This window comes from Lissotriton vulgaris, chromosome 2_2 (genome assembly GCF_964263255.1).
Source record: "Lissotriton vulgaris chromosome 2_2, aLisVul1.2, whole genome shotgun sequence".
In the NCBI taxonomy this organism is placed as follows: domain Eukaryota; kingdom Metazoa; phylum Chordata; class Amphibia; order Caudata; family Salamandridae; genus Lissotriton; species Lissotriton vulgaris.
Window position 1 is genome coordinate 331750232 of NC_141688.1, and position 25273 is coordinate 331775504.

A 25273-nucleotide genomic window follows, 5' to 3' on the forward strand; every position below is an offset into this window, starting at 1 on the left:
TAAAGCTGCCCAATCAGACCAGGCCTATATTAAAGGCCCAGTACCACTAGACTCACTTGTAGTTTCCAATGCACGCAAGAGAGCAAACTCACAAAACATCCGTTGAGGCTGCACCACCAGATAAGGAGTCTAAGCTACTTGACTCATCAGGCAAAAGAACAGCGTCTCAAGCAGCAAACATGTGGCGTATCGCCAGTACACAGGTACTGCTAGCCAGATATGACAGGGCACATTACGATGAGCTGGAGTCACTAATGAGGCACCTCCCTGACCGGTACAAGGATAGAGCAAACAAGCTCATACAAGAGGGGGAAAAACATTACAAACACCTCTATTTGGTGTGCACTGGATGCAGCAGATACTGCATCTAGGGCACCAGCGTCCTATTACGTAGACATGCCTGGCTACGCACATCAAGGTTCAAACCTGAAGTACAAAGTGCCATTTTTAGTCAACCCTTTGATGAGCAACACCTATTTTGACCTAACGTAGATGTATCACTTGAAAAAATTAAAAAGGATACAGATACCGCCAAATCTATGGGAGCCCTGCAGTGGCAGGATCCCAGACATTCATTTTGTCGCTCATCCTATCGAGGCGCCACCAGGGGGTACTCTTCGGACACAGCTTCTACCTCGTACAATGCCTCTACACAGTCCATTTACAGCAAGGGCTACCAAAGGGGTGGTTACAGGGGTAACAATAACAAAGGCAGAGGTAAAAATAACAACTCCCGCTCTGCCTCTACCCCTGCCCAATGATTCCCTTCCCCATTCCACTCCTGTTGGGGGGAAGACTACAACAAATACCTGCCAGCCTGTGAAAATATCACATCAGACAGGTGGGTGCTCCCAATAATTCAGTCAGGTTACTGTCTACAACTAACATCCACCCCCCAAACCCATACCACCCAGGCAACGTCCAATGTCACAGGAACATTTAACACTGCTCAGACAGGAGGTAATATCTCTCCTGCAGAAAAATGCAATAGAAATAGTTCAGAGCATCAGAAAAACAAAGAAGTATACTCCCTATATTTCTTAATACCAAAGAAGGACGGCTCTTTAAGACCCATCCTAGACCTCAGACCTCTAAACATTTATATACAGTCGGATCATTTTGACATGGTCACACTCCAACAACTCCTTCCACTTCTGGTACTAAACAACTTCCTGGTCACCTTAGATCTCAAGGACGCATACTTCCATATTCCCATACACACAGCGCACAGAAAATATCTCAGATTTGTGCTAGACGGGCAGCACTACCAGTTCAAAAGTGCTCCCATTGGAGTCACAACAGCGCAACGGGTGTTTACCAAAATGCCTAGCGGTAGTAGCAGCACACTTAAGAAGATAACATATTCATGTCTTCCCATATCTAGACGACTGGCTCATAAAAGCCAGCTCGTACAACCAGTGTGTACAACACTCACGCTACTATTCAACTGCTTCACAACTTGGTATTCACAGTAAATCACACCAAATCGCATCTGCAACCCCTCGCACATACAACAGTATCTCGGCGCTACAATAAACACCCAACTAACACTAGCTTATCCCTCTCCAGCCAGGATAACAAGTGTACAAACTCTCCTAATAAAATTCAAACCACAACACTCGCTACCAGCTCGAGTGTTGTGGTGATGGCATCTTGCATATTTGTAGTACCTCATGCAAGACTGCAAATGCGTCCACTTCAAGAGTGCCTAGCACGCCAATGGAACCAGGCTCAATGTCAACTAACAGGCCTAGGGTTGGGTAGACGGTCTGACTCATCGTTCTCTGCAATGGTGGAACACCAAAAACCTTTTCCAGGGACGACCGTTTCTAGAGCCAGTTCCTCAAATAGTCATGACAGCGGACGCACCGCTTTCCGGCTGGGGAGCTCACCTACTGCATCACACCATGCAAGGCAGGTGGACACCGCAACAAAAGTTACTCCATATCAATCATTTGGAGTTGCTAGCCGTGTTTCTAGCCCTAAAAACATTTCACATGTAAGTGTCAGGCAAATCTGTCTTAGTCCGCACAGACAATATGACAGCTATGTACTACATAAACAAACAAGGGGAAACACACTCTCTGCAGTCGACAAACACAGCAGATCCACGAGTGGGAACTTCATCCGCAAGTTCTTCATCCGTTTTTTCAAATGTGGGGACAACCTCAGATAGACCTCTTTGCCATCCACGAAAACGCAAAATGCCCAAGCTTTGCCGCCAGATACCCACACCCATTGTGCAAAGGCAATGCGATATGGATGAATTGGTCAAAACTATTTGCGTACGCTTTTCCTCCTCTCCCACTACTTCCGTTAGTGGTGCGCAAACTACAACAACATTCCCTGACACTCATTCTAGTCGCTCCAACTTGGGCTAGACAACCTTGGTACACCACGCGGTTGCAGATATCTGTAGTAACACACCAAAAACTAAATCTATCTCCACGCCTATTAACAGAGAACCGTGGAGAGATCAGATATCTATTACACCTTCAAAAGTGTAAACTAGCCTATACATTTATCAGACTGCACCTCGCTGCCATTGCAGCATACTTACAAAACAGACAACACCTGTCTCTTTTTAGAGTACCAGCTATTAAAGCTTTCATGGAAGGACTCAAAAGAAAAATCCTCCCAGAACGCCACCAGCACCAGTGTGGAATCTGAACATTGTTCTTACAAGGTTGATGGGTTCTCCCTTTGAACCATTACATAAATGTGAATTGCAATTCCTAACCTGGAAAAGTAGCTTTCCTGGTAGCAATTACTTCTCTCAGAAGGTTTAGTGAACTACAGGCATTTACAATTCAAGAACCTTTTCTGCAAATGCATCATAACAAAGTGGTTCTTCGTACTAATCCCAAATTCCTTCCTAAAGTCATTTCTCCATTCCCATCTAAATCAATCAGTTGAGCTGCCCGTATTTTTCTAGCAGTCGCAGAAAGAGCTCTACACACCTTAGATGTCAAAAGAGCATTACTGTACTATATCGAAAGAACACAAACGTTTCGTAAAACAAAACAACTTTTTTGTGTCTTTTTCACAGCCACATAAAGGCAACCCCATATCAAAATCAGGGATCGCCAGATGGATTGTTAAATGCAAACAGATATGTTACCAGAAAGCTAAACGTACATTAACAATTCCTCCAAAAGACCATTCTACAAGAAAGATAGGGCTTCAATGGCATTCTCAGGGAACCTTCCCCTAGAGGATATCTGCAAAGCAGCCACATGGCCTACACCGCACACGTTCACAAAGCATTACTGTGTAGATGTGCAAATTGAACAAGCCACTGTGGGCCAGGCTGTACTAAAAACACTGTTTCAAACAACTGCAACAGATAACTGGTGGTGCCAGTAAGTGTGGGTACTGGCTATACAAGCATAGTGTGTGATCTGCAGCTGATTTGCCTCGAACGGAAAATGCTACTTACCAGTATGCATCTGTTCATGGCATGTAGAGCTGCACAGTTACAGACGCCCACCCGCCTCCCCGGCTACCTTTGTCTGTTCCAGTATTATCTTAATTAGATACAAATCACATGGACATCACTACCTCTTGTACAGCTCCATCACTTCCCTACTGGCGAAAAACAATCTGGGGATGGAGCAGATGCCCATGCGCAGTATGATCCAAAGGAGGAGTCGCCTATCCCGTGACTTCCAAAGGCTTTTCAACAACAAAACAAACTGCAAACATCCGGGCCCAACACTAGGTGGCGATCTATGCACAGTGTGTAACTCTGCAGCTCTACATGCCAAGAACAGATGCATACTGGTAAGTAGCATTTTCCTTCTGTGGATACATGTCTAACCACAGATTCCTCACTGCTGCCTTGTCTACCCCCCCCCCCCTTCTGCGGACTGTAATAAACTGGGCTATTGTTGCAGTTTTTAACCACCCCCCCACCCCCTCCCCACCTTAACACACACACTTTTTGCCCCCTTTTTAGCTAATAAATGCTGACTTATGACTCTGACATTGCACCGAGGCCTGCTAACCAAACCTCCGATCCAGAGCGCCCTCTCTAAAATAAGGTGATGCCTAATTGTTCTATGGACTTAAGCACCCCTCAAAGTCCCTAGCAAATGGTAGCCCAGGTACCTAGGGAACGGGTACTAAAGGGCTGCAGCGTATCTTATGCCCCCGAAGGGATCCACACAGACTGCGAGTGCATCTGCGTGATACGATGCAAACCATGTTCGAAACACAGGATGACACACTCCTTTGTGCCATGCCAAAGACACTCCATGGGCTGTATGTATCGCACCCCAGGCCTTGGAACCCTAAGGCAGGTGCGTTATAGCATGGGAGGTCATATCTCCATGAACAGATAGGCCCCTGTAATGTCTAGGTCCATTGCTGGATTTTACAAGTGAGCAGGGAAGCCATCTTTAGGTATGTACTTGGCACTGCTCAAAAAGAGTTAACCAGCTACATAATGGCTTCACTGAAACATATGCTGTTTGGTATCGACCACCTCGTATTAATAAACCCACACCGATTCCAGTGATGTATCTATTAACATATGCCATTAGCTGTACCCCTGAACCATACCAGTCCTCTAGTGTGTTGGCTGACTGGTTCAGTCCAGCCTGCAACCTCAGGCGAGTTTCTGACTCCCTAGGAAGTGAGAGCCTCGCTCTCTGTTAAGAGACCATGTCTACTCTAGTGGGAGGTGTTTACACCTCCCCCAGGAAGGCTAGTAAATCAGCATATCAAGGCAAGAGGCTTCAAAGGTCTCTGATGCCTTTGATGTGCGAACCAAGACTTCCTCAGACAGGGAAGAAGCCAACCCCTGCCATTGGCCCATTTGGCACCAGGACATGCTGGACAATGGGCTATGCAGGAGGCGTGTTGCCCTGCCGTACTGGACATACCTCCAAGGTGAACAGTCTAAAGTGAACACAAAAATAGGAATGTCACCATCTTAAGTGTGGTTGAATTATAAATTCTGGGACAGGGTGATGCCCACTCACCAAAGGAAGTGGTCATTAAGGGGGGTGTAGTTACCCCAGGGTGAGGACCCCATTGGCTACTAACCTTCCATCCCCTTAACGCCACTAAATTGTGTATTTAGGGGATGCCCTGACACCAGGAATGTTGATTCGACTGATTGAGACGAAGAGGACACAAAGCCGCAAGAAAAATCGAGAACAGAAGACTGCTGTGAACTTTTGGCGCCGAACACTGCCTGCTCTCGACATTCGCGACCCTTTGACTCGTCCTCCAGCTGAGCATCTTCCAAGAACTCCAGGGGACTGCCCGCCCTTCGCAAATTGCCAGTAAGTCTCACTTGGAGTAGAGGAGCTACTCCCCTGCAGGATACAGGCACCGAAGAGCAATGTCCAGTTCACAGAGTTGCTGCTCCCCGGTCAGCTGACGCAGCATCCCCTCCAGGAAGACAAACCTGTGCCTTCGAAGGTCCGATCTGTTACCCTACCGAGTGAGAGGACGCCAGGACCAACCGAAGCAGCACAGGAAACAGACCGGAGAGTCCAATCGAGGCTCCAACAACTCCTAGACGAAGCAGCCGTCAAGGGACGTCAGCACAGCAGAGACCCACTTCCATGGTTAGGACAAAAAAAATGGTGGATTTGCTATTTTGATTTGCACATCAACCTTAGTTCTCAATAGTCATATATCAAAACAAAATACAATATGCACACTGTACAATGTGGCGTTGGATGCACATCTACCACTTCCATGGTGATACACAAAGCCAAGCCAACATGTTTACTCTATACTCTGGAGCCCAGCCCCTGTACCGATAAACCGGCTGTGCCCCATGGTCGTAGGGCCCTGGTTACTCTAGCCCCACGTTGGGAGCTCCTGGACTTGTCCCCAGACCCCCTCTGCAGCCTGTTTACGGTGGGCCCCCTTCCTTCAACCAGCTTAGCTTGCACAGTTACTAACTCTACCAGCACATCTGCACCCGGACTACCCAGAGCAGGTAACGATTGACTGCTGGTGGCACTTGGACCCTCCCCCCCCCCCCCCCCCCCCCCCCCCCCCCCAAGTCCCAAAGGAGACCCCCAGAAAACGATCACAAACAACTGTATGCAATATATGCCTTTTCTCCCATAGGAAAGCATTGCTATGTAAAAACACATTTTAAGTAAACATTTTACATACCTGCTAAAATTGCTATTTAAAAAAAGTACTTATTTGATCACAAGGTGCTTGGTATAAAAATGTATATTAAAATACCTCCTGTTTTTCTAAATTGGTCTCGGATTTATTCTTATGTCTCCTTTATTGCCTCTGTGTGTGTCAACAAATGCTTAGCACTAATCTCTGATATGCCTAGATGCTTGCCCACACTCATTTCTGCCTCTCTGAACCAGCTAGGGTTTGCCTGGACTCTTCACAAGGTCTACCTTATTTTGGTTCACTATATAAAGAACCAGCTCCCTACGAAGTGCGTTTTTCTTTCTAAAAGAAAGTCCCAATGAGAGATGGGAAAACTGGGCATACCAATATTTGGATGGGCCCTGCCGCTAAGGGCACAGACACAACTGTCTGATGCAGCACGCAAGGGTGGCTCATATATGTGGCTCCATCACCACTTCTGGAACAAAGCCTGTGCCGATTCGCCCAACGCCACTCACAAGTTCACAGAAGTCCTGCTTGAGAGTTTTCTGAATCCCGTCTCACTCCTGGCAATATTCACAAGGTGAGGGATCTGCTGGATGCACCGGAAAGAGCGTCATCAAAGGGAAGCGACTTGTGCAGCTGGTATTACCGAGGTGTGAATCTAGATTGATGGAAGTACAGTGCCCCCTCTAGGGGATTGGTTGAGTGAATATTAGGCCCTACAACTTCGTCTCAAGGATCACTCTGCTTAAACCCTGGTTGGACGTAGCTGTGTCCAGTTGTAGACACCTGAGAAGAATGTTGGGGTCTCCTCGTGGACACCTGGAAGGGTGGAGCGATGTCCCTGTGTGGACAAAGGTCGTGACAGAGGGTGATAATAGTGGTGATCCCTGGTAGACACCTGGGGGAGGACGCGGCAGTATCCCAGAGTAGGAATCTGTACAAAAAGAGCAGTCGTTTGCCAGAGTTAACACTAGGATGGGACGGAACACCAGTGTCCATAGGTGCACAGATCAGGAACTGAACATTGGTGAATCTGAACAGACACTTGGGGCGAGGGAGCAGTTACCCCTGGCTGGAGGACAGTGTGGTGTCACTGTGTGGACACCTGCCTGGGGCGAGGGAACAGTGACCCCAGGCTGGACGGCAGTGTGGAGTCACTGTGCGGACATATGGGCCGAGGGAGCAGTGACCCCTGGCTGGACGGCAGTGTGGTGTCATTGTGTGGACACCTGCCTGGGGTGGAGCGGTGACGTTCCAGAGTGGACAGACCAAAAGGACCGAACGGTTGTACCCCTTTCATGGTCATCTGCAAGATGTAGTTGTTGTGTTCCTGAGAGGATACTTCAGTGAGCGTTTGGATTGCGATTTCCTTTTTTGGTGGGGGGTAGGGCCAGGTGATGAGGCCATGTTCCGCAAGGGGACGCTTGAGATATAGGGCATTGTATGGACCGATTGGGCTCCTTGGGGTGACCAGTGTCACATCAAATGTACCCCTCGGTTGGGCAATGTCTCTTATTCTTGCATTTACTATTTGATAACGGTCCCTGTTGCTCACTCTCTTTCAGCGTCCTCTCTCTGGCGCTTCGCCCATGGTGTGGTTACCCTACTCTGCCATCGACCATCTGCTTCAAGCACTGAGTGAGAATCCTTCCAACCAGCACAGCATTGCGGTAAGTGTGGCTTTCACTCTCTACCGTTCAGTGGAAAAAAATTAAAATAAAGATCTCATCCAAAATTAAATTGCCCTAAAAAAGGTATTACATCAATAATTCTGGCATTTTTCAGTGCTACAGACGCAACATTGTCAAAGAATTGTACATCATGTAGTCTATATGTATGAAGATGGTACTTCTGTAGCACAAACCTCGCCAAAAGGCAGCAGAGCACTGTACAGGGTCAAAGGTGAGCATACCGCCAATGAGCAGTAGGAGAGGTAGCTGGTCTGTGGATCAATAAGCGTTCTTCGAATTGGTAACTTGAGTTCTTAAACTGGAGCAGCGTTGGGGCGGTGCTGATGGCTACAGCTTTGTTTTTCCAGATCCTGGGCGCATAAGATGGGAAAGTTCTGCTGCTTTGTTGTTTTCCTTTTTGCTCTTTATCAGCAATCTGGTGGTGTACTGGCGGCTGGTGTGCAGAGAACCACCAGTTAAAGCAAGCTTCTCTGCGGTATAAGCATGGGTTCCAGTGGCTTTTTTAAATTATGAAGCTGGTTTGAAGATGTGTGGGCCAGCAAAAGGCAGCCAGAGGCATTTGTAGAGAGACTTTAAAATATGGAACAGGCAGTGACGTGAGAGTAGATTAGTAACCAGGATTGCATCTAGTTACTACAAATGTTGGCAACGATAAGCTGTGCGCAGAGGGCAGAGATTGGCGAAGTAACCTCCACCTCTGGAAAAGTGATATTTACAAGTTGGGGGAATAGCACTACATGAACATTTGAAATTCGGGTACTGTACGTTTTTGTAGATATTTTTAGCACTGCACTATTTGCGTTTAAGTGCCTGCGTTTATAAGCGCTAATTTAAGGATCTGCTCGGTACGGAGTACCAACAGAACGCTGTCGACACCCTTGAAACTCACCGGGGCTATTTGAAAGCTGCGTTGCTAAGGCCTAACACTGCTGCTAAGCAATGCGCATAAGGAAAGTAGCATTGTCAAAACCCATCGGAAATGCTGCGTTGCCAGAATACGCCATGTGTTCTGCCTCTCACAGTGCACATCAAGAAGGCAGCGTGCTGGGGCTTGTCGCACCTTAGTGTCTCTACAGCAGTGCGCGTTGGGAAGGAAGCGTACTAGAGACCATCACACGCTGTTGTCTTTGAACCCATACACTACGGCCTGACCAAGTCACTTAGCTACAAAATTTGTGTTGCAGGCATGTATGATGTAGATACACATGCTTTGCATACTCCTGCTATCTATTTTGGGTCCGGATGTTTGCAAGTTTTTTTTCCTCGAAGTCTTTCAAGTCACGAGGTAAGGTGACTCCTCCTTTCGGTGATAGTGCGCGTGGGCATCGACTCCATTGTTAGATTATTTTTTCCGCCATCGGGTTCGGCTGTGCATTGCTGCGCTCCAATTCGAAACCCTTCTTCGGGTTCCGCTCAGTGTGCAATCCTCTCCTTGATGGTATTGTTTTGTACGCTTTTCCTACTTCTCTGCGTATTGTTTTGCCAACAAATCCTTTATTTTGGATGGAAAACTTCATGGGTGGCCTTCGGGCCTAACTGCGTTGGTCTGGGCTTCTGTCGATGGAACGGACTCCATTTAAATTCTGTCCTCGATGCCACGCTAAGTATCCTCATTCCGACTCACATAAAGTACGTAACTTCTGCTGGTCTCCGGAGCACAACGAAGACGACTGCTCTTGTAAATTGTTTTGGTCCAATAAGACTTCGGGATCAACAGGCTCGACATAGTGAAATGCAACATCAGAATATGCAACGCACTCCGGATATCTTCGGTGAAGAATCTGAGCATGAAGACTTCTAAGCGTCAGCGGCAGAAGACGAGTCCATCTCTGTTCCATGGTCGGATTCAAAACTCTGGGTAGACATGGAGTCTGAAGACGTGCCTCCGGGACTGGGTTCTGGATGGAGTCTGAAGACGTGCCTTTGTGACAGGGAGCTGTGAGTACCAATTACCCCTTGCCCCTTAATTCCATACCCAAAACTCATAATGCTTCGGCACCAGCTCTGCCTTCTGGTGAAGGTCTGCACCAACACAATGTTTCCGATGCCCCACCTTCCGGCTCTGCACCAAAACAGTCAAACCTGCCGGCTCGGGACCGAGTCGACCAAATCCTCTTCGGATCTCAAACCTTCCAGTTCAAAACTCAAATCTGGTTCAGAGCCGAAATCCTCCATGCCGAAAGAACAGCATATTGCGGAGCCGAAACCTTCTGCTCCTATAAGCAAGCCCATCCCGGCATCTAAACTTTTGGTGCCGAAATCAAGACCGCAGTTTTGAACCTTCTGACTCTAATTTAGACATTGTTCAACACAAACTGGATCCCAAACAAGATTTATATCAATCCTGTTATAGGACATGTTCATGCTAAATCTCCAGTTAAACGCAAGCTCCCTTCAGAGGACTGTCACTATAAGATTCCTTTAAAGATGGAGGAGGATGTGGCTACCAGCCCTATTTATCCTGCTCCACCATCTCCTCCATTTCCATCCTCCTCTCCACATTTAACCTCCGGTCTTTTACCTATAGACCCATGGAAGGATTACAACATGTGACCCTCCATTAGACAATGACCTAGACCTTTACCCTGTGAAGCCTTCCCCACCTGACGAGAAGGTTGCTTATCAGGGCGTGGTATTACATAGAATCGTTAGGAGAGGACTTTTTATTTGAGACACTTGACGCCACACACCGGTCAACTCAGACACTCCCTATGCTGAAGGGCATGATGAGGCATGCAAATGACCTTTTCAAAGACCCCCTGCGAGCACGCATTTTGACTCCAAGAGTTGATTAAAAAAATACAAACCTTCGCCATCTGATCCTATCTTTATTAAAGGTCTGCTGCCTCTTGACTCCCTTGTAGTGTCCAACGCTTGCAAAGGAGCTAATTCACAAACATCTGTTGATGCTCCTCCCCCGATAAAGAATCTAAGCTCATAGATGCTTCATGCAAACGTGTAGCCGCTCAAGCTGCTAATCACTGGCGCATCGCAAATACACGAGGCCGGTTAACTAGGTACGGCAGCACACTGGGATGAGATGGAGCAACTGCTCCAATATCTCAAGCAGTTCAAGCACTTAAGGGTCTGCTAGTCTACAGACCCCCTGGCCCGGTGGGTTCCTTTTGGGAGGATCTACAGACTGCCATCTCGGAGCTGGCGCTTTCTGCACAGCATTGCTTGCTGGCAGGCGATTTCAACGTTCATCTCGATGTCACGGACGATCCGAATGGGGCCAAACTGCTGGATATTACATCTCCGCTCGGCTTGACACCGTTTGTGTCAGGGCCCACACACGAGAGAGGGCATACCCTCGATCAAGTGTTCTCTTCTGTCCCAATTGTTGACATCGAAACACGGCCGGTGCTCTGGTCGGATCACAGTCTGATTGGGTTTTCCGTGTTGGAAAATGGGCGGTCTGACATCTGCGCCCCCACGGTGCCCAGAACGGCTTCGAGAGCGCTGCACAGAGTGACGCCAGATATGTTGGAGCAGGCGCTCACGGAACATCCCTGCCCCCTCTCGGGGGATCCGGAAAGAGACACTGAGGCCCTGCAGTTATGGCTGACTGAGAGGTTAGATGATCTTGCACCAAGGGTGACCCCCCGGTCCTCGGTTATACGGCAGTCGGCACCGTGGTTTACGGAGGCGCTGCGTCTGGCTCGCAGTCAATGTAAGGTTGCTGAGCGGGCCTGGCGCCTTCAATATGATGGGGAGGCCAAACTCGCCTATAGATCGGCGGTGAAGGCCTATCATCGTGACATTCTGGGTGCCAAGCGGGAATATCTTGCCAGGAGGATTGAGACGGCGGCGAACTCCTGTAAGGAGATCTTCACGATTGTGAAGGAGTTCACGGCCCCTTCCTCCTATTCTCCCCCGCCTGTCTCTTCGGATGCGTGGGCATGTGATCTTGCCACTTTTTCCACCGACAAGATTAAGGCTATTCAGGCCTCCTTCTCGGAGAGCGTTGTGGAGGGCTGCTGTGGCCCCGGGGCAGGACTTGGAACATCGTCCCTGCCTACGGCAGTACTGGCTGACTTTCCACCTGTCTCCAGTGATATGTCCCGGGCCCTGCTGGCCAGTCTCAAATCTGGTTCCCCGCTTGACCCCTGCCCTGCCAAATTTTTGGCCGGGATGGCGGCAGTGGTGAATCCCCTGGTCAACCCTATCCTCAATGCCTCCTTGAGAGAGGGGAGTGTCCCTCGCACCTGGAAAAGGGCGATGGTGATCCCCCTCCTGAAAAAGCCTGGTCTTGATGCCGAGGTCTTGGCCAATTATAGGCCAATTTCACTGCTCCCGGCCCTGGCTAAGATCACCGAGAAACATGTTCATGGTGTCTTGTCGAGCTTTTTAGAATCTAACAACTTGCTCCATCCGTCCCAATCCGGGTTCCGTCCGAACTTCAGTACGGAAACGGCGTTGGTGGAGGTCTCTGAGATCATCAGGGAGACCTTGGATGTGGGTGGCAAGGCCATGCTAGTCATGTTGGACCTGTCGGCGGCCTTCGACACCGTCCCTCATGAGGCGCTTCTCGCTAGGCTTCATGACATCGGCCTAAGGGGGACGGTGTTCAGATGGTTTTCATCTTTTCTGGAGGGTCGCCGCCGAGATGCCGCCATTGGGAGTTGGGGTTCCACAGGGATCTGTGTTGAGCCCGACATTGTTCAACATCTTTATGTCCCCCTTGGCGGCAGCGGTGGAGGCTTACGGAGCCCAGATCGTGTCCTATGACGACGACACGCAACTCCTTTTCACATGTGCCAAAGACCAGCCATTTGATGGGGAGAGAATTCGGGACTGTCTGGATATGGTCTTTGGCTGGTTCCAGCGGAACAGTCTAAAGGCCAACTCCAGTAAGTCGGAGGTGTTATTCTTCGGCTGTGTCACTGATCCCGAGTGGCGGCAGTGGTGGCCGGCCGCCATGTGTCCTCCGGCACAATCTTCCTTGGTGGCCAAAAATCTTGGCGTTAAGCTTGACAACAAGCTTTCTCTCAGATCACATGTTCTTGGCCTGGCTGGCACCTGTTTCGGCGTTCTGAAAATGCTCCGCAAGTTTCTTCCACTTCTTTCTGCGGAGCATAGAAAGATTACGGTGCAGGCGCTTATCGGATCCAGGCTAGACTATGCCAATGCTCTTTTCCTGGGTCTTCCAGAGTATTTGGTCCAGCGTCTGCAGGTGACACAGAACTCGGCAGCGCGCGCAATCTTGGGTCTGCATAGACGCGCACGAGCATCTGGTCTTCTGCGGACGCTGCATTGGCTCCCGATCCGTAAGCGGATTATGTTCAAATCCTTGACGCTGGTGCATAAAGCTCTTTTTGGCTCAGGCGCAGGATATCTTCAGAAGAGATTGGCGTTCTATCGCCCTGCCCGCTCATTGCGTTCGGAATCCCTTTTCACAGCTGTGGTTCCTCGCGTGAGGAAGGCCCGGATTGGGGGGCGCTCCTTCAGCCTCAAGGCCTCCCAGCTGTGGAACTCGCTTCCACTGGAACTTCGCAGCACGCCCAATCTGCTTCAATTCAGAAGGAATTTGAAGACTTGGCTTTTTAATCTTTCTGTTTAGGTGGATTTTCTTCTTTGTTTTCTCCTGGGCTCCTGTTTTTCTTGTTATGTTGTTATACACTGTAGCTTTATGTGGAAAGCGCCGGGACACTCTTTTAGAGTAGCCGAGCGCTATATAAACACATTTTAACATAACATAACATAACATCTCCCAGAAGAACACAAAACCAAGGCACAAGAGTTTGTTCAGGAGGTCAAACTTATTTCTAACTCTTCTATCAAATGAGCCGTAGATGCTGCCGACACCGCTGCTAGGGAGATGAATACCAGCGTTCTCCTCAGAAGGCATGCATGGCTTAGGATTTCAGGTTTTAAACCGGAGGTTCAACAATCCATTTTAAACACCCCTTTTGACAAAGAGCACCCGTTTGGTCCTGTAGTCCACCAATCCGTACAAAAAATGAAAAAAGATACTGAAGTGGCAGTCCATAGGATCGCTCCAGTCCCCATCAAATAGAGGCTCCTCTATACGCTCTTTTTACAGGGGAGGGTCTAAGACCGCAACCTTTGTCCAAATGCTTCCTCTTATAAAACCAATACCCAATACTCTCCCCCTAGAGGTTTTTATAAAGGAGGGTATAGAGGAAATAATTCCAAAGATGAGGCGCCTCAACACGGAACACCCCTTTCCCTAACAAACGGTGATTTGCCCACACTTCCCCCTGATTACTTAACACCTGTCAGGGTAAGACTTCAACAGTTTCGCCCCATTTGGCAATCCATAACAACCAAAAATGGGTGATCAACATTATCCGTCATGGTTATTGCGCGGAGTTTACCACCAATCCTACAAACATTCCACCTCGCACTTACAAACTGTCGTCAGACCACTTGCAGTTACTCAAACAAGAGTTGCAATCCCTCTTACAGAAAGGAGTAATAGAACCATTTCCGTTACACTACCAAGGTTCAGGGATTTATTCTCTATATTTCCTAATTACCAAAAAGGACGGCGCCGTAAGACCCATTCTGGATCTCAGAGTGTGAAACCAGTACATAATCTCAGAACATTTTCATGTGGCAACACTTCAACAGGTGCTTCCGCCTTTACAGCAAGGCGATTTTATGTCCACACTGGACTTAAAAGAAGCATATTTTCACTTTCCCATACATCCAGCTCATTGCACATTCCTCCGATTTGTGATAGTAGGCAAACACTAGCAGTTCAAAGTACTCCCATGCGGAGTAACTACTGCCCCAAGGGTGGCATCTCATCTCAGTAGACAACAGATCCACGTCCTCCTATACCTAGACGACTAGCACATCAAAGCGGGCACACACCAAAAGTCATGTGATGGGGAGCGGTGGTCACCTTGGGGCCTCTGCCCTCCGTGGCGTTACGGTATGTTGCAGGTGCAATCCTCTTGCTGATGGCTTGGAATGGCTTGGGTCGCGCCCCTGGGTGTCCTTCTCCGGGGTTGCTGCGCTATTAGCCTGGTCTGACCTGCTGTCTGCGGCCTGGTGTCATGGCTCTGTCTGGTTCCACTTCTTTTTGGGCCATGTATGCGGACTCCTCTCTGGGGCGTGTCCGTCTCGTCTTCGCCTTCCTGCTCTCAGTCTTCGGCTGGCGTCTGTTGGACAAAGGCGCCATAGCTAGGATTACGGCACTTGAGATAGGGGCTGGATGGTGCTCTCATTATTACCTGGTGCTGAATAAGGGTGGATTAGGTAATCCTATTTTAGGTCTTGGCCCCCTCAGTATCCTACTGAAAAAAGACACATTTAAGGAGCTCATTTTTGCCAAAGTTTTGATCTCTGAATCTAGAAGACTGGACGATAGCACTGGATCTGCAGGAGGCCTATTTTCACATTCCCATCTTTCAGTTTCAGAATATTACCTGCGAATTCAATGAGGCTCGGGTGCATTTTCAGATTTCTATGCTTCATTTTTCCCTTGTGAGTGCTCTTCGGTGTTTGCGAAAGTGGTGGTGATGGGGGAAGCACATCGTCAGTGATTGGGGATACCAGTCTTCCCCTACCTCAATGACTGGCTGCTGAAGCTGGACATGCCAGACACAATCGTAGACCCCCTCCAGACGATGGCGAACCTCCTAACATCTTTATGGTTCTCAATCAATCAGGGGTTTTAATGCGTGGTCCTCACCTGGGAGGGTATCAGGGGTAAGAGGGGGTGTAACACGGGTTCAGCCGATTCAACTTTGCAAAGTTGCACCAGATGCTTTCACAGAGGCTCCCATTGATTGGAGCCATCCTGGATACAACGCGGTTCTGAGCCTTCATCCAGGTCAAGTTCAGGACATTGGGATTGTGATGCCGAAGTTTCAGCCTCTGCCCTCGGGCGCTCTGAGACTTCTTGGCCTCCTGTTTGTCTACTATGACCGATGGCAAATGTGGATTCTTCAGTGGGATCTGAAGCCTAGGCACCAAGGGAATCTGTCGGATTCAGTTCAGGTTTGAGGCGAGTGCACAAATCTGCAGTGGTGACTGCTTGACCACAGTTGGACCTGAGCACAACCCTAACCCGCTCAGAGCGGATGGTGGTGACTAGCGTGTCCGTGTTTAGTTGGGGAATTCATCTGGGAGAGGTGCAGATCAGAGAACTCCGGTCTGTATCGGAGACCCGCCTCCACTTCAATCTCTGGCGTTGAGGCCCATTCACATAATTGTTTGATTGTTATTTGGGACCCATGCACATCGTTTGTACTTTTTTTAGCAGATTACTTGCCGATCGCCTGAAATAGATATAGATATCGATACCTACTTTGCTGCTATATACATTCCAGAACACTGACACTTTGCTGCTATTCCTTTTACTCTGTGATTTAATACGTGTGTATTTTTAGATTTGTCAAACTTACTGTGTTTTTATTCAGTCCGTGTTCGCGCTATTTGCACCACCCTCTCAGAGCCGCCCACGAGCCCAGCCGCCATCTTGGGACGGGTCGGGACGCGCTCTAGCCTCTCAGACACTTCACGAGAGGCAGCTATATAGCCCTCGCTCACCAGGATGTGCAGCGGACGAGCGCAGCGGGCGCGCGCCGAAGACGCGCCTAAGACAAGCCCGTCTGCGCCCGTCCGGGACCGGGCCTAGGGCCACCCCCCTGGCACTACTGCCCCTCAAACCTCTGGCCTTTTATGTTGTTACACTCCGGCCCAATTGAGGGATCTGAATCCAGGTTTCACCGGTAGACAATGTACAGCTAGGCCCCCCCCCCAACCAATGTGGCCTACACTCCTGCCCCGTGTCCTGGGTGTCCCTTTAAACTGCCCCGACCCAGCCTATCTAAGCACTGTACCCCCCGTGCATCGCGAGCCTCTCTGCCACAGCTTTGAAGCCCCACACAAGCGCCAATATCGGGCAGCACTTATTAACACGCGCTCTCTTCCCAGTCATAGCTTACAGATTAGGGAATGTATCCTCGACATTCTTTTTGTCACGGAAACCTGGGGGGATGCTGCCTCGGGACCAGACTTCTGTCTAGCTAGCCCGGAAGGCTACAGTGTGGCCAGGCATGACAGAACCATAGGAAGAGGCGGTGGATTAGCCATTATTTACAGGGACACATATCGCTCTAAACTTGACCCTATCCAGTGTTCAAACTGTGAAGCTGCTACCTTTGCCATTAACCTCAACCATAAACAGGCTCTAAAAGGGATCCTTCTGTATCGACCCCCTGGCCCCCGCAGCTCTTTCTAAGCCACACTCTCTGAACTTAATGAGCATATCATAGGATCACCCGAGTATGTGATCTTGGGCGATTTTAATTTTCTCCTTGAAGATCAGGATAACAATGACACTGCACAGCTCACTGCCAATTTGCAGATCAAGGGACTGCAGCAGTTAGTGAAGGGTTCTACCCATCAAGCCGGGCATACGTTGGACGGCATGTTCACCAACAACCCCGATATCACCGTGGTGGATGTACTACCACTAGTATGGTCTGATCATAGGGCCATCATTTTCACCATACAAACCCGTGCCATTAATCCCCCCCAACCCAAACATCGAGTTAGGATAGGAACACGGGCATGGAAAAATGCAGACATCCCCCGATTTGCGGATATTTTAGCCTCCTCTCCCTACACAGGATCCGATAATCCTGATGTATTATCCTCTAGATTCCAGGACTGGATCCGGAATGCAGCTAACCAGGTGGCCCCGGAGAAATTTGTTCTCCCCAACAGAACCTCTCCCTCAGCACAATGGTACACTGAGGAGCTCAGACTCCATCGGCAGCATTGCCGGAACCTGGAGAGGCGTTGGCGAAAGCAGTACTGCCCGGTGGCCAAGCAATCCTACAAAGATGCTCTCTCAATCTATAAAAAGGCCATCGTTGCTCAAAAAAGTGCCTTCTTTTCCGCCCAAATTGAGACTGCCGAGAATTCGGCTAGGGAATTGTTCTTAGTGGTGAATACTCTTTCCACCCTCCCTTCAGGTTCAGGGATCGAACCTTCACAAATACTGTGCAATTCACTGGCCTCTTTTTTTTCCACTAAGGTCGCCAACATCTACTCATCCTTCTCTGGGAACCTTAGATGGGAGGCTACGGAGCCAGGCTCTGAATTATCCATCTGTCACACTGCCTTCCCCTCCTTCCATCCCGTCACTAAGGACCAGATCAGCAGGCTCATTGCTGCTACTAAGTTGGGCTCCTCTCTTGACCCCTGTCCCCTTGCAATGATGAGTGCTATAAACGAGGCGATCTCCTCTCCTCTCACAGATATCTGCAATACCATCTTTCAAACAGGTATCTACCCAGAGGTCTGGAAGAATGCGGTCATCAAGCCTCTGTTGAAAAAGTCGTCGCTGGATCCAACAGTTTCGGCCAACTATAGACAGATTGCTGGCCTCCCCTTCCCGGCCAAAATATGTGAAACGCTGATGAACCAACAGCTTTCAGAGTTCATCGACTCGCACCATCTCCTTGATGATACTCAGTTTGGGTTCAGGAAGGGCTATGGGACCGAGACCGCACTAATAAAAGCCTCTGATGAGATCAGATCCATCATGGACCAAGGAGGAGCGGCAGTCCTCATCCTTTTGGACTTGTCCGTAGCTTTCGACACGGTCGATCACGCTATTATGATCGACCGTGTCGCAGCCTTGGGGGTTGTCGGCCTGGCCAGAGATCTCATTTCATCTTTCCTGGCTAGTCTAACGCAGACAGTGAAATTGGGCAACTTCTACTCCCCCGTCCTTGCGCTCCCCTGTGGGGTCCCCCAGGGCTCCTCGCGAAGTCCGACGCTATTCAACATCTATGTGACGGACTTAGCGAGGGTGGTAAAAGCCCATGGGTTGCGTCTGACATCTTATGCAGACAACACCCAATTAGTCCTGATGATGCACAAGGATGGTCCAGTGGTGGCAGCAAAATTCCAGGAAGCAATGCTTGCTGTCTGCTCCTGGATGTCTACGAATTGTCTGAAGCTCAACTCGGATAAGACCGAGGTTATGACCTTTGGCAACCTTGTCCCGGATTGGTCATCCATCTGGTGGCCCAGTCAGATGGGTCCCCCGCCTGTCCCGGTTGCCAAGGTCAGAAACCTGGGAGTTCTCCCGACATCACCCGACCACCACAGCCATTCGTCACCTCCACTGGCTTAAAGTGGAAAATCGCATCAAGTTCAAGGCCCTCTGTATTGCTTACAAGGCTATCCACGGCATGGGCCCCAGGTTTCTGATAGAGGCCTTTCAGATTTACAGCCCTAAAAGACAGCTTAGATCCGCAAACATTTGTTTGCTCCCAGTTCCCCGAACCAGAACTGTGACCTGGGGGACAGGCGTTTCATGGTAGCAACACCTAAGCTATGGAATGCCCTCCCTCTGACTATTAAAACAGCTCCGAATCTTGTCAGCTTTCGTAAGCTTCTTAAAACATGGTTATTCAACCAGTAAGGCTTCTGAGTATTGGTCCTTCTGAATAGTCACATGCGCCGAGACACCTTCGGGTAATTGTCGCGCAATAAAAATCTCAAAAATAAATAAATAAATAAACATAACATTGAAGGCCTTCCCACCGTCCATCCGAGAGAGGCTGGTCCACATCCTCACAGACCACACCACAGCCATATGGTGGTGCCACAAGTAGGGCAGAGTGGGGTCCTGATCTTATGTCAGGGGTCCTTGGGCCTCTAGAAATGGTTGAGTCAGTAGGGCATCTCCCCTGTCATGAACAACCTGGCGGTATCTTTAAAAGAGAGCGCAGATTAACTGAGCCAGCGTCTTCCAACGGATCATGAATCACAGCTACACTTGTAGGCGGCACAAAGCGTCTTCTAAAAATGGGGAGAACCTTCACTCCTGCTGAAAACAAGCAGTGGAAACACTTGCACACTGGAGTTACCGCTCCTCTCCCGAACATGCATTCCGTGAGTGGAGCTCAGGACTTCTTTATACCTTTCCGCCCAGAATTCTGAAGGCCAGGTTCGACAAGGCCGAAGTCATCCTAGTGCCCAGGAAAGTGTGGCACCTGAAACGTCTGGGCATGAGCATCTATCCTCCTATCAGGCGGCCACTTCCGGAGGATCTTTGGTCGCAGCAGCAGCGGGGTAGTGTCCTGCTTCTGGGCCTGCGCAATCTACACCTCCATGCATGGACATTGTGCGCAGTAGGTTGACTGCCTTTTATCTCCCTCCTGAAGTAGCAGAAAACAGTTTACGCCAGCTCCTGGGTTTAGTTTGTGGCCTGGTTCGATTCTTGCCCTACAGACCCATTACAGGCAAAGCTGTAGGATGTTGTGCTTCTTGTTTTGGTTAATGCCCATCTGACTGAGGTTTTTTGTCTGCCTTTTTGCATTTAGCAAACTAACCTTTCTTATTTAAATCATCTGTTGTAATGTTGTTTTTTAAGCGTAGTGTATATTTTTCAACTTTGCTTCTGTCTGCCCCATTTAAGCTGATGCACAACTGTCTTTTGAATCTCCAGACTCTCAAAACAGTCTTTTTCATATAGGTAATTTCAAGTGAGTGAAAGGAGGTTTCACTGCTTAGACACCGAAAGAGCTTTGAGCTTTTACATCGATCCTACCAAGGGCTATCTGGTGAACGGTCCACTTTATATGGGGTTCGCTGGGGCACAGAAAGGTAAGTCTGTGCAGAAAAAGAACCATATCTCCTGGTTACCTCCTCAGTATAAAGACCTGCCATGCTTTGGCCATAAAGCAGCTTCCAGAAGGTCTGAGGGCTCATTTGTCATGGCTGCTACCCCTGCGTTGACACTCAGGTCACTCAGCATACTTTACAGCCGGCCCACCAATCTCGCTCCCGTGGACAGACCACTTTCTGGTGCCCTTTATATGGACCACATCTAAGCCTATGGCAACTGGACCCACTACAAAAACTCACCTGAGCTTGGTCCCGCCTTTCAGTCAACGACTGGTCTTTCAAGCTCGCCATCAACCAACCCCTTTACAATGAGGATCCAGGCCTAGCCAACCAGGCCTATGCTGACTGGATCACACAAACTCTCTAGACACCACTCGAGCTCGGCGGCGACGGGTAGGTCTCACGGCCAGGATACAGGCTTGCAGAGCCTCAACCAATGGGTTCGCCCCTGTTATCCAATCCCGCCGACCCTCATGTGGTGTCTAGTCCTTGACCCCTGGGCATAGGAGACCCCATAGAGGTAACACGCACCGCATACATGACACGAGCATGTCCCCCCCCCCCTTTTCTCACTGTTTGTAAAGGTCCTGATGAATCGCGGGTGACTCGACCCCTAGCGAGAAACATGTTGACCACTTTGACTCCTAGTCTTTTCTAGTATCACTCAACCTAATTTGTTGACATCTAGTAAGCTAGTCCCACGTTTTAATTGCAGCCAGGGGACCCCCAGAATAAAGTTAATTCCGGTACCCCTAGCTACATTTTAGCAATCATCCAATCATTTCATACCCTCCTGCCCACACACCCCCACTTCACCATAAGGCTGTTGGATAAAAGATCTCCGCCAAAGAGCCCCTCTTGAGGTGAGCCCGTCGGGGATTGCACCGCCTCCCCGACGAGGAGCAAACGCCGATGATGAAGCATGACATCCTTCGGGGTGTGTGAGGCAAATACATCCAACATAATGGATGCCCCAGGGTGTTAGTCAAACACCTTTGGTCATGCCAGTTAAACCTTCCCTCCTTTCTACATAGGAACAGTACAGCAACCTCCCCTTTGTATCCTCTGTACCGGACACAAGCTGTGACTGGACCTTCCACCATCCTTGGTGGTAATCTGTGTCCACTGATCAGAAGATCAACCTTCCTCCCTCTTTTTGATAAATAATCCGAGAGTTAAGTCACTCCCCAACAAGTAAAGTTTATGGAAACAATCACTGGAACACGGTTTCCTTAATAATGAGGAACACCAATGAAACCTTGTACAGTTCTCTCCTCCAGGGCAATAACTCTCCTTGCCCACAGATACAAGCTTAATAGTCCAGCCTTAATATACCATATGAAGGCTCTTGTACCCCCTCCACATGGAAGCACCAAAACAGTTACAGAGAGCTTCAGTTCCAGCAAAGCACGATCCCGTGCAAACAAAGAAAACGCCGTTTGTTAACTCCACAAACGATTGTGAATGGAGCTCCGAACAGTACACAGAGAACTGTGCCAAAGGCACCCTTACCAGCCGCCAAAACCTCCGGTCCCAACCTCCAGTCGCCAGTGATACACAATAATCGGCAGCGTCCTGCCCAGTCTCCATACTGTTATGCGCTGCGACCACGTGACCCGGAAGCAATCCGATCACGGTCGCGCATGGCGCTACTGCTTCTGGGGATTGTAGTTCGTGACGGGCTGTGCCATCGTAAGCCTAGTGCCCCCTAACAAAACCATAGCTCGGAAAGTAAAAACCGGTTCCCCTGATGATCCAGCCCCGCCAGATATCTTAATGTCCGCATCCCAAATCACACTGTCAATCATCAGGGATGTCTTAAACGCATCGATCACTTCCGGCACTGTCCTTCCAGCCTGGAAACGGGCCATGGTCCGCTCACTATTAAAAAAAAAAACAATCTAGACCCGTTAGACTAAAGCAATTACCGGTCCATCTCCCTGCTCCCGTGGGTGAGTAAAATATTAAAAAAGATACATTAATCACCATCTGGTAAATTTCTTAGAAGACTCCCAATTGTTAGATGCCACCCAGACGGGCTTCAGACCCAAACATGGGACCGAGACCGCCCTCCTCGTGGTCACGGAGGAATCCAGAAAAATCCTGGATCAGGGAGGATCAGTGGCAGTGATCCTCCTTGATCTCAGTGCAGCCTTCGACACAGTCAGCCATGACACCTTGCTGCACCGTATGTCCAGCATCGGCATTAAGAACAAAGCTTGGCTCTGGTTCAAATCCTTCCTGGAGGACAGATCCTTTCGAGTCTTTGACGGTGAGTCCGTGTCCACCAGTAGACCATTGAGGTGCGGGGTCCCTCAGGGCTCCTCTTTAAGCCCCGCACTTTTCAACATCTATATGAGGCCACTGGCCGATGTCGTCCGCCCATTTGGGATTAAGATTATTTCTTACGCGGACGACACGCAGTTGGTGGTCTCACTGGCGCAGGAAGCTAACCCGCCTGCGTCAGGCGGACTTAGAGGCTGCCTAAAAGAAGTAAAGAGTTGGATGTCCTCATCGTCCCTCAAACTGAATGGGGACAAAACGGAGCTGGTGCTCCTGGGCCCCTCCGACCCCCTTTCTTTCAACTCTCTGTGGCCCCCTGATCTAGGCCCCCCTCCAGCACCTAAGGAAAAAATCAAGAGCCTTGGGGTATGGTTGGACAGCTCCCTCTCATTTAAGACTCAAGCCACAAAACTTTCTGCAACCTGTTTTGGCCTCCTTAAGATGCTTAAGAAAATCCTGCCTCTCCTCCCCATGGAAGCCAAGCAGGTAGCCATACAGGGTCTGATACAGTCCCGCCTGGATTTTAACAACGTGTTATACCTTGGCGCCCCAGACTACACCCTACACAGACTTCAGATAGTGCAAAACTGTGCGGCCCGTTTACTGCTCGAGCTTCCCCGCAGACAATCAGTCAGGGCTGGTCTGGTCAACCTTCATTGGCTGCCAGTACGTCAAAGAATCCTTTTCAAAGCCATGTGCATTGCTCATCAGGCCTTCTGGGATACGGGTCCTATGATCAACCGGGATTTAGTCACCCACTACATACCCAGTAGAAACCTCCGCTCTAGCCAGAACTTCATGGCTACACCCCCCAGAATAAAAAAGACCAGGTCGGGCGGCAGGACGTTCGCCTATAATGCATCAAAGACCTGGAATGCTCTTCCCCTGCATCTCAGGGCCAACTCCAACCTTTCCTCATTCCGCAAGCAGTTAAAAACATTCCTTTTCAATCTTCCCTACTAATTCCCAGTCAGCCACTCTATGAGGTTGCCTTTATTATCTTCTAGCGCTTGGACGCCTCCGGGCAGCAATTCGCGCTCTACAAATTTACATCCGTTTCCATTTCCACTTGTTTTGGGCATCAGTCAGGCTACGACGTGGGCGTCATTTCATATGTTCACAAAGCACTAATGCCTTGCCTGTTCGGTCCTGCAGGACTTATTGGTTTGAGCCATTCCGCAGCCACCAACTCTGGACTACCTGTTCTGTGGAATGGACTTTTTTATCCATAAATAAAAGGTCTCAATGTATAGATCGGCATACGGTAACATGATCAGATACTAAGCTTAGAGTCCCATGGTGCAGAGAGCTTGAAGAAAAGCTGCCAGCGCAGGGGTGGGGCTTAATGTGGCTTCGGAGTCTCTTCTGGGGCGGGATGGAGGCACCACGGAGCCACATGGCGCCACCTGCTGGCGTGCGGGATCAGAGCTGAGAAACATCTGTGGATCTAGCCAGGCTTCTGGGGTTATTCACAAGAGGAATCTGCAGATAAGAGTATCTACCAGAGGGAGAGTTACTAAGAGTAAGTAACTTGTTTTTTTTCAACACTGGGAAATCTATTCTCCCAGTGTTCTGATTCAGTTGTTAAACACTTGCTTTCTAGTAACAGCCATTTTCTTGTCTCCTAAATATCTGCTGAATTTGTACATCAACACTGACACCAAATCTTATCTGTCCCCAGGTGCACAAGAAACTGAAAGACAAGCTTGATGACTACCTTCAGAAGGTGGACACAGCTACCCGAGACCTGCTGTTTCGTCGCCACTAGCACATTGACCCCTGTGGGTCCGTATGCGACATGCACCTGGTGCTGGAAGATCTTTATATCAATCTCAAAATGAACACTGCCCCCAGGGGTGGGTTGGTGCCCGCTCCACTCAGTAGTAACATGAATAAAAATGAAATCATGAACAGATGTTATATGAAACTAGCAAAAGTTGTATCGTGCTCCGTGGTGGCAGCCGCTGGTGCTAATTGTTTTACAAATTATATTTTTTCATGAAGATCCTGAAAAGACTTTCAGTGAGTGATTTTCAGATACCTGTCAAGTATATTTTTGAATTTATTACAGAGGTTCATGATCCGCTCACAAGAACGTTTCAATTTGTTCGCAAGCACTGCGTCGCCATTTTAGATGGCATCTGTTCAACTCTGTCTCCGTTTTCTTGGTTGTCCTGAGCTGTAAATAGATGAAAAGTCAAAGATTTTTTGTTTCTAATATTTATTCTGTTGTTTTGAATGATCTTTATTAAAAAAAAAAAACTTTTTTCAACTAAAATGTTTCTCCTGTGTTGCTCCTGCGGTGCAAGGTCTCAAAGGCAGCACAGCGGTGCCATTGCCTAGTTAGAGGGGGCATCTGCTTCATTGTGCATAAATATTCTTTGATTTTTCGTTTTCAGCCTTCTTCAAAAAAGAGGTCTACTCTCAACCATTGATGCAAGGTAACCTGTCACATCATAAATGCAGTCTGAGCGCGTGAGACCCATCCCTGTGTATCATTTTTCATTTCTCTGCTTGATAGAACAGTATCTGCCACCATTCAGCATTTCTAGGACCATGCATTTCTT

At 49.0% G+C, this 25273-nt stretch overlaps 1 protein-coding gene across 1 annotated transcript in view; it reads left to right on the forward strand.

Annotated features, from left to right (window-relative positions):
• The window catches only part of NUP160 (nucleoporin 160), a 498934-nt gene extending 473950 nt beyond the window's left edge, over positions 1 to 24984 (forward strand). The window contains exons 35-36 of the mRNA XM_086959753.1: positions 7671 to 7775; positions 24388 to 24984. Of these exons, the coding sequence (XP_086815879.1) occupies positions 7671 to 7775; positions 24388 to 24474 (192 nt within the window). The 3' untranslated portion in view covers positions 24475 to 24984. The remainder of the gene's footprint in view (positions 1 to 7670; positions 7776 to 24387) is intronic.
• Positions 24985 to 25273: the final 289 nt, after the last annotated feature.